The sequence below is a fragment of the Alosa sapidissima genome, chromosome 5 (assembly GCF_018492685.1).
Source record: "Alosa sapidissima isolate fAloSap1 chromosome 5, fAloSap1.pri, whole genome shotgun sequence".
Taxonomy (NCBI): domain Eukaryota; kingdom Metazoa; phylum Chordata; class Actinopteri; order Clupeiformes; family Clupeidae; genus Alosa; species Alosa sapidissima.
In genome coordinates this window covers 27781264-27795811 of record NC_055961.1, presented here as the reverse complement: position 1 = coordinate 27795811, position 14548 = coordinate 27781264, and the positions used below count along the sequence as shown (strand labels likewise).

At 40.1% G+C, this 14548-nt stretch overlaps 1 protein-coding gene across 2 annotated transcripts in view; it reads right to left on the bottom strand.

Moving 5' to 3' along the window:
• Positions 1 to 11349, bottom strand: part of gbe1a (glucan (1,4-alpha-), branching enzyme 1a) — a 58016-nt gene extending 46667 nt beyond the window's left edge. For both annotated transcript variants that reach the window (XM_042092468.1, XM_042092469.1), the window contains exons 1-2: positions 11020 to 11349; positions 1264 to 1433 (exon numbers count right to left, since the gene is read on the bottom strand). In XM_042092468.1, coding sequence (XP_041948402.1) covers positions 1264 to 1433; positions 11020 to 11117 — 268 coding nt within the window. In that variant the 5' untranslated portion in view covers positions 11118 to 11349. The remainder of the gene's footprint in view (positions 1 to 1263; positions 1434 to 11019) is intronic.
• Positions 11350 to 14548: the final 3199 nt, after the last annotated feature.

The window sequence follows — 14548 nt, the reverse complement described above, 5'->3', positions numbered from 1 at the left end:
CCGCCTGTGCCACCTGTGCCACCACGGGTCCTTATGGGTTTAAAACAAATAAAGTTATGAGCAGTAGCAGGAAAGGTTCTGTACTAGCTGAGAGGGGACTTATGGGTTTAAAACAAATAAAGGTTATGAGCAGTAGGTTCTGTACTAGCTGAGAGGGTCCTTATGGGTTTAAAACAAATAAAGGTTATGACCAGTAGGTTTTGTACTAGCTGAGAGGGTCCTTATGGGTTTAAAACAAATAAAGGTTATGAGCAGTAGGTTTTGTACTAGCTGAGAGGGGACTTATGTCAAGCTGAAACATGTTTGGCAGCGGAGCAAAATCCACAGTATCTCTTCAGTCCAAACTGTGTATCTGTGAATGAAGCAGGGAGCAAGGGGCAGGGATGGTCATCCACACAGCTCCCACTCAGCTCATGCTGTCTTCGTCATAGTCACTCTGGGGAGAGTACAATTAGCTCCCCGAGGGGGTCTGAAGATGCACAGACAGAGAGAGTGAGTGGAGAGAGGGAGAGAGAGAGAGGAGGAAGAAAAGAAAGAAGGAAAGAAAAAAGGAAGGACAAAGACAGGGTGGGGAAGCATGGAAGACAGAAAGAAAAAAAGACGGAGGGAGGGAGAGGGAGAGAGAGAGAGAGAGAGAGAGAGAGAGAGAGAGAGAGAGATGGAGAGATCTCCAAAGCCGTTTAATAAGAAGCCCAGGGTGCTGGTTGTGGCCGTGTCATCACCCACACTAAGCCCCACTGAGTTATAGACAAACACATGAGGCAGGGGACAGGGGGCAATTTTGGGATGGATGATTTGCAGTGTGTGTGTTGGGGAGGCGGGAGTGGGGTCGTCTGCCGGAAAGGGCATGTTTGTGTGTGCGTGCACATGTGTTTGTGTGTGTGTGTGTGTGTGTGTGTGTTTCTACATGTGAGTGAGTGTTCAACTCTGCTATGTGTGCATACATGTGTGTGGGTGTGTGTGCTGCGTGTATGTGACCAAATGCATGTGTGCACACACATACAGTACAGCTCTGGAAAATATTAAAGAGACCACTGCACATTTTTCCGATGTCATCCCATGGTTGCTGAGTGACATTCGAATGAGTTGACGGTCATATTCAAAAATTAAGAGACCAACTCAACTCATTCGAATGTCACCCAGCAACCATGGGATGATGTCAGAAAAATGTGCAGTGGTCTCTAAATATTTTCCAGAGCTGTACATGCACATGCATGTGCAACAGAAAAGCGCTAGTGTGTGCCAGCCAGAGAGAGCACTCACTGAAGTCTCCGGTCAGGTAGAGCTCGTCAGCACCAGGAGCCCACTCCCTGAAGAAGAGGCCGTTGTTGGCCTGCCGCTGCGTGCCGTAGGACTGGTAACCCTTTGTGAACTGATCAAAGTCTCCCTCCATCTGCTCCACCTGCGAGAGACGCTCCTTAAACAGCTGGTACCTTCAGTCACATGAGATGAGATATATGAGATACATGTAACAGACAGAGGCTTCATGTATATACAGGAAAACAGTCAGAATACACACACACACACACACACACAGTATATATATATTCTATCTATATATTATATATACTGTGCATATACTTATATATACTGTATATTATGTCTTGGAGTTAATCTTTCTTAGGCCAGAGAAGCTAGTGATATTGATCTTGATATTAAATCTGCCTGTCTGGAAATTAGTGTGTTTTGACCATTCCTCTGTTAAAGACCATCATCAGTGTCTGCAGTTCAATGTATGTCTGTCTGTCTATGCAGAATACATTTCTAAACCCACTGAATTAGACTATCCTTGTAGGATGCTTACTCATTTATAGGCTCCACATTTTAAAACTATGAATCTCTTCAAAATTATGAATTATTTGCTGCTTTTCCCTTTGCTTAGTTTGTTATTTTGTATGTAAAATAAATCTTGGTAGGGATTGCAGAGATGGCTGGTATTTAGCAGACATTCTCATCCAAAGTGACACAGACTCTCTCCAGGAGTCTAATTAAGAATATGCAAACAAAATATTCTGAGTCCTCAGCATATGAACTGGAGGTGAAAGGGTTTACTACTTCAAATTTAAAAAGGCACAGTCACTGTTGCTTATTGTGGGGGTATCGATTACTAGAATGGATCTTGGCCAGTTGTGGGCAACCTTTTGAACAGCTGTCCATCACCATCTGGACTGGCATAATATGAGGGGTGGATCATTTTCACACACTTCCACGTGCGCAGCTGCGGCAGCATGAAGACATGCCTTCCTACTCTGAAATATCATGTACCTTTTCTATTTCAGGAGAGCTTGAGCAACCCACAGCTCCCCTCTGCATACACGCACACACACACACACACACACACACACGCAAAACAACACACTATACAAGCAAAACAAGCCTAAAGATGAAAGGGCAACATATTTCACAGGAACACTTTGTACCCTTTTTCCATGGGTCTTCAAGACTTTCAATATTTCACAGAGACTTAGGAGTGCATTGACAATTTCTGCTTCAATGCCTTATAGAAATATACTGAAAGATAAAACAAAAGCTGCCTTTTCATTACTACCAATGATGAGCTTATTACAGTAAAATTAAATAAGCCACAGGCCTTCACTGTTACTGGTTACTATCTCCCATGTATCACTTTTAGCTCCTAAACATGGCATATTGTAATATATGAATACAATGAGGGTCACACAGCTTAGTGGGCTGTTTAGAGACCACTGTGTCCCTGTAAACCTCTCGTTTAAAATACATATATGAAACTAGATATAGTACATACATGAAACTCCTGTATTGCAGAGCTTCTGTCACAATTGTCATATATATATATATATATATATATATATATACACACACACACACTATGGCATGCCGTTTAGGAAATATATATGGAATGAAAGTCTGAATATATAAAAATCTGAAGATCAAAACTCTGAATATATATGTCAAAACCTGAGAATATACTGTATGTCAAAATCTGAATATATATAACCCTGAATATATAGGTCAAAACCTGAAAATATAATAAGTTTATTTTATATAGCGCCTTTCTCAAACCCAAAGTCGCTTTACATAGTAGGAAGGCAGGGAAACGCAAAATATATGTCAAATATATATATATATATATATATATATATATATATATATATATATATATATATCAAAACCTTGAATATAGGTCAAAACCTGAGAATATATGTCAAAATCTGAATATGTATATCAAAACCCTGAATATATATGTCAAAACCTGAGAATATATGTGAAAATCTGAGAATATATATCAAAGTCTGAATATATATATCAAAATTTGAAAGGATATATCAAATGTATCCTTTGATACATTTGATATATCCTGTATGTATTCGAGTCCCTTTTGACATATATTCTCATGTTTTATATATTCAGGGTTTTGATTGATATATATATATATATATATATATTCAGATTTTGACATATATTCTCAGGTTTTGATATATATATATTCAGGTTTTTGATCTATATATTCAGACTTTCGTTCCATATATATATATAGTAATTTGTCCCCAGGGCCATTGAACTGTTGTTCAATGCCTCACTTAAGGGAAGAGGAGAGATAGATTTCTCTGCATAGTCTGTCTGCCTCTTCACCCCCTCCATGTTTGGTACTGTCTGTCCACTAGCCACTTGTACCACTGTCTTTATGCCTCACTGTTTGCGTGCTATATTAGCGCATTAGCACATATGCATACCCCCCCATGCCACAGCCAAACTGTGGCCACACTTATAAATTTTCTTAAATAGTTAAATATATAGATATATAGACTTTACTTTATTTCTGCATTGTTGCACTGTTGACTTACTCATTTGCACCATCACCATGACCACCATCACCATTGCACTACCACCATGACACTCATTCACACAGAGCACCTTAGAGCACCTCACCATACCTTACTATGCACAGAGAATCACAAGCTCAGTCCCTGCCTCAGCCATTGCAAGCGCCTCTGATTTATTAATCACCACTATGTGGATACTGTTTTTAGAATTGATTTAGATTAAGTGTTAGTTAGTATAATTTGTATTTTTGTAATTTGTATTTTAGTATATTTTTATATATTGTATTAAGTGTTAGTATAATTTGTATTTTAGTATATTTAGCATATTATATTGACAATAGTATATTTAGCATATTGTGCATTGACAATAAAGTATCACATAAACTAAAGATGACTAAAATCTTATGTAGAAGAAGAAACATTCACAAAAAATCTATCCATCCAAAAATGACCTTTGTTTTTGATAGCTGTTGAAAACGGCATGGAACTGACAGAGATGTTTTTGTTTATTAATAAATAAATAAATAAATAAATAAATAAAAATTATAACATGCTGATACCTTTGTATCAGGTGTAAGTGACCTTTCATCAATCCAGTTGCAATGGATGAACTGTGATGAACTGCCCTACTTGTGATTGTTTAGAGATTTTAAAGGTTTTATAACAATGCTACAACTTCTTTGGCTATTCTACAATCTATTCACCTTTTCAGCACCAGTAGGCTACTTTCTGTGCAGCCACACACACACACACACACGCACACACACACACACACACACAGGCATGCCAAACAAGCATACACAAAAGTTTCAAGATTGGGGGATGGAGTAAAAGATGGAGACAAATTGATTAGTGTGATTTATTTTCACGCAACGGATGTACAGGACTGAGCGGCGGTCATATTTTGTACCACTATGCGGTACATCTAGTTACAAATTGTCTTGTTAAAAGTATACTGATGTTTCCCTGCATCCTACTCCTTCATTACCAAACATCTGCCGTACATAAGACAACATACTGATACATCACATCACACCACACAAAGTTTCATCATGTTGCCATTTTTGTTACCTATGAACTACGTCTAAATCAACCATTTCAAATGTGTCATTGGGCACAGGAGCCTTCAGCCTGTATTTAAAAATGAATATGAATAATAACAGGACATCTGTTTGAGTCAATCATGTGTGTGCACCGTCCAAAAAGATCAATGTCTTACAAGTCCTTATGGAAGAGCAAGTAAATGCGAGGCCATGCTGCATGTTCCCCGTTTTAATTAAAATGTCTCTCTGAGGATTTCTTGAGGTAGAAAGATCCTGTCTGGTGAGGTTGAGAAAGGGATACGGTTCACAGAGGAAATTGTTCATTCAATGTGGTGCCTCGAGCACTGTGCAGTATTGCATTGTTGAGAGTTTTGTAACTGAAGAAAGTTACATTCCTATTTCCCCGTTTCAGCTCTGGATAAAGCCTTACATGCTAGCATTACTGGTTAGTTAGCAGTGAAATATTTAGACAGAGGCTGACTAAAGCAGACGTTTCAGGGCCAGACTCTGACCTCACCCAGACCACATCCATTCAGGTGTCATCTAGGCAGGTATGCAGTAACAGTACCAATGGCATTCTTATTAATTCCTTTCTGAACTGTACAAAGACAATCAATGGCCATATGTAAAGCCAACAGTATGCTTTTAAAAAAAGTAAAATGGGCAGTAGTAAAATGTGCAGAGGGTACCTCTGAAAACAAATGAATAGGAGAGAAAGGATAGATATGTCTGTGGGGAGTTTTGGTGAAAAGAGGTGCTTTCGGAAATGTCATTAAACTACCGAGTCATTTTAGGGCCAACCAATCAATCCCACAACTGAAATAGAACAGAAAAGTTCAACAAAGTTGTAACATTTATGTATGTGGAGTTGACATAGCTGACCCATGGACTATGTAGTTTTAAAGTCCTCTCTCCTCGGGCTATAGTGTAATGAGCTAGGAAAACACAATGTCACCCTCATCCCATAATGCAATGTATGATTTATGACTGGTTAAATTTGTGTCTTGTGTTTTTTTTAATGGTGATTGAGTGACTCTTTTCTATGATAAATTGTTGATCTGAGATTGCTACCATTTGAAATAGCCTACTCTACCCTATCTTTTCTGAATCAGTAGTACAAATAGCCATTCAATTCATCCAGTTCTACCATAATAATAATGTTGCTATATGACTGCCATGTGCATCTTCAACTATGCCTATCTCTTGTGACAGGGATTTTCTCCTGGCAATTTTCTCGAAGCACGAGTCTCGAGTCGGGACCTTCGATGGCAACATGTGTGGGTCATATTCATGAATCAGAGCCCCCCATACACTCCTGTTTACAAAGCCCTTATGAGCAGTCAAGCACATAAAAAATCTCTTCAGGGTGTCAATAAAATTGGAAATGGTATTTCTGCCATAAAAAGTACTAAACATATGAAAACAATCTCATTTTTATGGGAAATGATTCATCACCTCCATGTAGGTTGGTCTGTTGGGTGTACCTTAATTCACCGGTGGTTTCATGAAACTACTTGAAAAAAATAACTGACTACAAACACAGGCATACGCAAATAAATACTGATTGTCAGACACTATAAAACAAAAATCTCATTAAGGTGATAGATGAATAAAAATAGAACTGGTTTACTGATAATGCCTCACATCAAGCTTTATGTTCAATCACTGAGACCAGTATGGGTTCAGTATCTTATCAGAGTCAGAGTCAACTCAGAGTCAACTCAGACACCTCCAGAGGCTCAGATGCTGTTACTCCTGAGCCACTGCCCTTCAGAGTAAATATGTGTCAAATAAAAATATGGGGAAGATACAAAAATAAACATTTTGCATTCATGAAGTCACACCTCCAATTATATAATTCGCTTTATAATGGATAATTGGAATTTGGTTATGAATATATGGCATGAATAGCCATATACATTGCTATGTCATTGGATTCCTTTTATTATGGTTCACAACAAGATAAAATGTTGTGCATTATTCACTGTTATTTTTCTTTGAGAGATAAAATAACAAACTGTGTTGTCTGTAGCAGCTGTTAAACGGTTTATGTTTTTATTGATAAAATCTGTTCAAAACAGTAGGATATACAGTATGTGCAATTATTGTTTTTCTCTGCCCTTAGTGCAAGACTAACAGAAAATGACACACTACCAGAACATGCATGTGCCTAGTGGACGCAGAGCACTTACTTACCCACTCAAGGTTGCATAGTATTAATTTATCAGTACAAATACTCCAAAGCAAGGCTTTTCCCACCTCATTTGAGTGTCAGAAAATTGATGGAGGTAATTTTAAACTGAGCGTAACAATCTGAGGTTGAATTAAATTGATTCAAATGATGCTTGACAAAAAAAGACGTAGCCTACTTATAACTGCAGTAGCATATTGTGCTTATATATGCATTGGGATCATTTACAGAGATGAACTAAAACTAAAAAAATAACCTCATAAATGTTCCAATGAGAAAAGCAGACGATGAAGATGCCTTAAATTAGTATATTTTGCCAGACTGAATTCACACCTTAAAAGGATTCTTTTTACTTATGTCTTCTTGATTTAGTACAGTACATGTTGTAGGCCTTGTGTATAGCATATTATACATTATGTGGTATATTGAAGACAAATGTGTTTCTTTAGGTTTTCAATAAACCTTTCACAGAACGTCAAGACAATTCACATCTCGCTGCAGCCTGCGGGAAGGCGGGGCTTGACATCAAGCCCAGCCCACATCCAAGTCAGCCATGTTTTTTTTTGTATTACGTCACACAGTTTAAAATTGCTGGCGGCGAGAGGGAGGCAGTCAGCAGAGAGAGCCAGAACTCGCAACGAGACTGAGCGAGCTGCTAATGCTACATTCTACAAACCAGCAACTTACTGCAAAACACGTTTTATTGTGCAACACGTAAACTGTGGATTCAAACCAGTGCAACAACTCGCAACAGCACCAACATTTCCATTGTCACACTACTCTTTCGTCAGATAGGAACTAGCTAGCGGGCTAGCTAGCCAGCAAAGTTAACCACCCAGATGGCAAGAGGCTGGCGGCGGCCCAGTTTCGCTGTCGCCGGCGGACCGCTGAGTTTTTGCACATGGTTCTACCGCGGTCCGCTAGGCTAACAAGCCGCAGCTTTGACCACCTTTTCTTTATTCATTTATACGGTGGACTGCCGGTGGCCTAACGTTACCATCGCGGGTTGCTGACAAGTAGCCTGTCTACCGGTGGTCCGATAGCTGCTTGCTGGGCAGTAGCCTATATTTGAGATGAGGATATGTCTAGCTTGATCTGACTGGTTAACGTTACACAATGCATGCTTCTAGTTCACCTGTTAATAAAGCAAAATCGCCCCTTTGTAGCCGACATTTGGTTGTAATGGAGAATTCTTGCTGTTAAACTGATAGTCCATGATAATGAAACAACACACCATTCTACTTTTGAGGGCTAAATGAAATGAAATATGGCTCGTTTTACGTTTGAACACATTGTCATCAATATTTAAAATTACCATTTTTTTGAATGTGCATGTTATTGTTTCAAAACCGGAAATCAAATGAACGAAAAAGTACACGAACCCAATTACGGTAACTAGCCTAGGCCTACATGAAAAATTCACTGTGGTTGCATGAAATGTAATTTGTGTTTAGCCTACATCATCAGTTTCTATCATCTAATATGAAACAATATACTATATAATTCGCTACCGGGCTGTCGGAAGTAAAGCCAAAGCGTATGGGGAGTGACGTAGGCAAAGAAAACATGGCTGAGTTGGATGTGGGCGGGGCTTGATGTCAAGCCTCGCCTTCCCGCAGGCTGCAGCGAGGTGTACTTGTTGACTAACGATATACGATTCGAAACCGAAATCGCAACATTCATAACAACGATGTGTTGCGGTGTGAAAAGGCAGAATCGCGACACACCTTTTTAGTGTTTCACGCAGTGCTTCTTACGCGGCCGCAAAAGCAACCCACATCTCCCGCTTTACTTATCGGTAGCCTATGTTGTCCAAAAACAAACAAATAAATAAATAATAATTTCATACCTCTCCTTGCTTCCGTATAGAAGTAAACCCCCACCCTTGCCCCCTCTCTCTCGCGCACCCTCTCCCTTTCCCTCCCGAGCTCCTGCTCAATGAACACGCGCGACTTAAATAAAACATTAACAATCGTGAAAGCAAGGACGCATAGAAGACGACTAGCTAAATTACTATTAAATCCGCTTAGCATCATTAGCATGCTGCACATAGTTGACTTAAGTTGACTGATCATCTCAATACCAACGTTTCCCAAAAGGGCCTGTCCCAAGGAGAACAAGTATTACCTTGAAACTTAAACACACATGGGAAAACTGAACAGTCCAGTCAGTAGACTATGATAGGCTAAGCTAGCCAATTATGCTACTTTGTTTACAATATTTCCAGGCTTCAACCAGACAGCTGAATTAAAGAGGTAGAGTTGTAATAAAAAATAGCAGGCCTAGGCTATAGGCTAATCTGCATAAAGTGTGCTGTCATAAATATCAGTCATTCAGAAAAATATTTTTATATCAGGATATAAAATAATAGATATATTATATTGTAATCCTCTAGTGTTCTAAGGGAGGCTATTAAAATGTTATTTAATAAAATGTCTAGCCCCACCCCCCCAACAAAAAAAAACAAAAAAAAAAAAACAAAAAAAAAGATTCGTATGGAACCGTGGGTCAAAAATCGTGATACAAACCAAATTGTGAGGTTGGTGTATCGTTACAGCCCTACAACTGATGCCACAGGCAAAATTCCACTCTCCACTTAGTGGCCGTCTTCCCAGGTCTTTACCTCCTGCAAAACATCTCACCACTTAAGCAGCAGAACTGCAGCTCTTCCACAAAGCCTGACATCAAGGCTTTTAACATGACACCACATGAATGCCAGTCTGTGGCATGCAGGAGTCCTGGCTGTCAGGCCAAAGAAGCCTGCCAAGTGCCAAGTCTTCAGGAGTGAGACTTCACGGTGCTAACACTTTCTTGGTCCAATTAGCAGACTTCTGCTGAATGGATCTTGCAAAGGCATGTGACAGTTCCGTACTTTTTGCGTATTCATGTTCACTTTCTCGCTCACCTCTGCACAATGGTGATAATCAGTCATCAGGGTGAGCTGCATGGCACCAGTATGTGCATGCGTCAACAAAAGAGTTCATAACATGGTCTAAGACAACTGTACATTCCTCCTTGTAGTAACCAAAACAGCTAGGGTGCAGGGACATCCTACAGACAGTCTTCAGGAGCATTTTATTATTGGCAGATATTATTATTATAGATCGATGAGTTCTCTAAAAGAAGTTCCAAAATGGCCAACAATATTGTATTGCAGATGGTCATTCTTGATGGCAAATTGACCTGGCCTTCCTCCAACATACACTAATTCTCATATCCTTATGGAGAGCTATTGACAAAAGTCTGTTATTTTATTAAGTCATTACTCTAACTAAACATAGATGCAGTTATGGGACAAGTAGATCTACAGTGTGGTACATAGCCCTACTGTTGCATTTCTGCAGTATAGTGCAGTGCAATACAGTTTTTTCGGGTCCAAAATATTGCATTTCTTGCATTTGAAATACAAATAGTTTCCTCCAAAACGGTTTTGATACTCAGAAAACTGCAGTTTTGACACTTAGTAGGCCCTAGTGCAGTTATGTTTTGTGAGAGCAAGACCAGTTGGCTACTCAAGTACAACATTGCTACTTACAATTTTGCCCATAATCTTGTAATGTAAAATATTAAGAGGAGCTTAGATTCTGACAAAGCTATTGGACTGTCGACGCTCGCACGAGTTCCGTTGTGTGACCAGCGGAGTTCTATTGGTTGAACAGTGCGGATATCATGTTCAGTACGTTCGGTGATTGGCTATATGGAGACTGACCCCTCAAATTGCTACAGTAGTTGGTTGACATTGAAGATACTGACTGTTCTTGACAACTATGATGCATCGTAACATGCGCTGTACTTTCCTCAAAGTTAACTGAGCGTTATAGCCTACTTCATCGTGGTTTCCTTCGTGGAAACAGCTCTGCCACGTGCTTGCACTTGTCTACCACGGCAAGAGAGTTCTGTGAACTTCTTAAACATACTTTATCTGTTGCACTGATAAAGTCATGTGTACACGAAACACTATAACAGGGAATCTGCAAATTACCTGCGATGGTAGTCGCCTTCGTACTGGCGCAATTTGGGCTCCATTTGGAAAAAATCGTTGAGATCTAGTAAATCGCCATTGTGACATATTTCAGCCATCTTTACGTTTCAGACTGTTGAACTGCGTTGATTGCGCCTTGTCTTTCCCCGTGGAGTTCAGCCTCAGTAGCCTACCCCCCTGGACAGCAAAGTTTAAAGTTAGACGTGGGGCGTACAGCAGTAGGGGGCTAGGCACACACTCATGGCCAATCGGTCAGTCCTGCTCTGTTTGGGTGTTGCGCAATCTTACTGCACGTAGCCCCATTTAAATGGAGGCTAGGCACAGCGCAGTTTATTCGGTGTCCAGCTATTTCCTCAATAGGTATCAAGGTGGGCGGGGCACCGTTCTGCAGAACCACGTGGCAAAATATTCATGCTACTCAAGTCTATCCAGTGACGACTTGTTAGTTTAAATTTGACCAAAAGTCCATATTAGTTTGTCCTTCTGGGTCACTGATGGATGTTCTCTCCCTAATCATTTGTTTTAAAAATTGTGAGTGAGAACCATGAAATGCCATAAGAATGCAGCTTTGTGCCCCTTGTGCCCTTGCACTCTGGTTAAAAGAGAAGCCTTTCATTTGCATTAATTCACACACTGTTATCCAAAGTGCCTGTTCATCTGCATGTTTGCTTAACGTTGCACCCAAGATGACATAATATGTATGGTATGTTAGTCTCAAGAGCCCACATCAACCTAACCCATACCCACTCATTTGTGATTTGCACACATAAAGTACATGCACGCGCAAGTGCACACACACACACACACACACACACGCACGCACGCACAGTCGCACACATACAGACAGGCAAGCACACACACAAACACCCACCCACATGAATGCAGACACATAAACACACACATACAGGCACGCATACGCATGTGCGCATGGAAACACACACACGCACACACACCCACACAAACTCACATATGCACACACTCATTTACATGCACATGAGTTGTAGGAGTAGGAGATGGAGACAAATTGACAAGCGTGATTTATTTTTGCAAAGAGAATATGCAGGACTGAGAGGCGGTCATATTTTGTACTGCTATGCGGTACATCTAGTTTATTGCTGCCGTTACTAATGTTATTCTGTGGGTATTAGCTACAGAGGACCTGACACTTCAAATGCTGGCATATCGCGTCACATTTAAAAATATAACCGCAAGCGGTGATTTACGGGGTCCGAGCAAAACGAACATGAGCATAGCTTTTTAGTTTTACATATGCTTTGATTGTTTGGGTCCAATTGTTCAAAAGAAACGTGATCGGATTTCGGTTATCGGATTTCAGTTACCGGATTTCGGTAATGTCATGGCTAATAATAGCCTATATTAATTTTGCCACCTTTGTAACATTTTAGTTTTAGTTTACCGTGGTGTATGACTTTAAACAGCGAGTGTGTTTGGTATGATGATCAGCTCCTCTAATGCAGGGTAGGACTACGTTTTGACAAGCATACAAATTCACCTTGTTCTTGCCCCATCTGAAATTACTCCTCTACTTTTGCTGCCTCCATCCTTTCTGTATTTGTTGTGCAAAAAAACGTTGTATATGATGGCACTGAAGTCTTAAGTTAGTGAATTGGCTAACAGTGTTAGTTGCGTAGGCTATACGTGCATTCTCTCTCCTGCTGATTTGCGTTCAGTAGCCAAGTGCGTAATATTGCAAACGTTGAAAAAATAAATGTGTTTATTGTAGCCTACAGAAAATAAATAGCCTACCATCATACTGTCAGTTAATTGGCTACAGTGCAGTGAAGAGTTTGGAGAGTAAAGTTATAGGGCAACTTGAAGTTTTATGAAAATAATTTACGAACCAGAACATAAAGACCATGAAGCTTCTATTTCTTGCAGCTGTTAAAACACCCGCTAGATAGTTTAAATACCCACCAACATTCGTTTTTGCAGTACAGATTATTTCTGAAAGTTATTTGTCTATTAGGCCTAGCCTAGGCTACTGGCTGATTTATCAAAGGAGTGCTTTCTCGTTCGTCCTCCGCAAACTACAGGTGTTTCGATAAAGAGCCATTGAATAAGCGATGCCAAGCAATTTCTGTAACACTTTTTGTGACATTCAGCAAATATCTCCTCATTTAATGTAAGTTCCTTCGGACAATAGGCCTATACGTTCTACTCTATGTGCAGTTGTCCTCCATCTCAGTTGCATCAGTTTTCTAATTTTGAAGGTTCTAAAATATGACTATATGCTTCACTGAATCCTTCTCGTATTCTTTCATTTGTCCAGCTAACTTTTCCATTGAAACTAGCCATTTATGATGGATTACACACTCGACATTCTGAAATGTCCTGCAAGATCAAGGCCAAATTAAGTTATCACGCAGCCACTGTGTCAGCACAGCAGCATGAGTGGTGACGGTGCGTTTCTGATGTTAGATTATTATGTAGGCTAGCCTACTAGACTGTTCTCACGTTGCAGCACTTTACATGAAGTAGCATTAATCGATATGAAGGGCAGAGGGGGATAAATGTAGTCCCCATCGGGGATAAAAATAATTTAGCAGAGGTAGGGATAGGAAAACCAGAGGGGGGGAAATCCTCACCATCCCCCCCTACAAATCCCACCCTGGTGCTAACCTCCACAACCTAATAGTATTCTAACAATACCCTATTATAGTGTGCTAACCTCCACAACCCAACAGTATTCTAACAGTAGTATTCTAGTGCGCTAATCTCCACAACTCAATAGTATTCTAACAATACTCTATTCTACAGGACTATGCATTTGTCATGGATAAGATGAAGGGTCTGATGATGGAAGGCAGTGTTTCCCACAGAATGGAATTGTATTTGTGGTGGTAGGTGAAGGGGGGTTGGGGGTGGGTTCTGTGTTGGAGTCAATAAGATGAACAGCCTATAATTATGCAGTTATACTTGCCTTGCACGACAAGTCCTGACAAGTAGCTGTAACGTTATAGTGTGCTAACCTCCACAACCCAACAGTATTCTTAACAGTATTCTATTCTAGTATGCTAACCTCCACAACCCAACTGAAGGAACTGTAGGGGGCGAGGTAGAGTGAGTGTGTGGCGAGCAGGCAGAGCCTCGGTCAGAAGGCTCAATGGTATGGAGTGATGACATGGAGATGGCAGGTTTCGGTGCAACACAAGTGAACTTTATTTGAGTTTCAATTCATCTGTTCTTTTGTTCTTTACTTGTATGTGTGCTGCATCAAAGAGGAAACAAACAGAAAATGGAGTAATCAGTGAAATGGGGTAAATCAGTACAGATCCCAACTCACAGCAATAAACTGAAATCATATGGCTATATAAGGTACAACCAGGGCTCCGAACCGGTTCAAGGAACGAAAATGAAAACCGAAAACGAACGGAATTTTGCAGAATTTTACGAGGAGCGGAAACGGAAACGAAAACAAAATGGTCTTCAACTGTTCCGGAACAGAAACGTTATTCTGAAATCCACAAAACCGGTTAATAACATTTTTTTTACTTTTATGTGTGCTGCA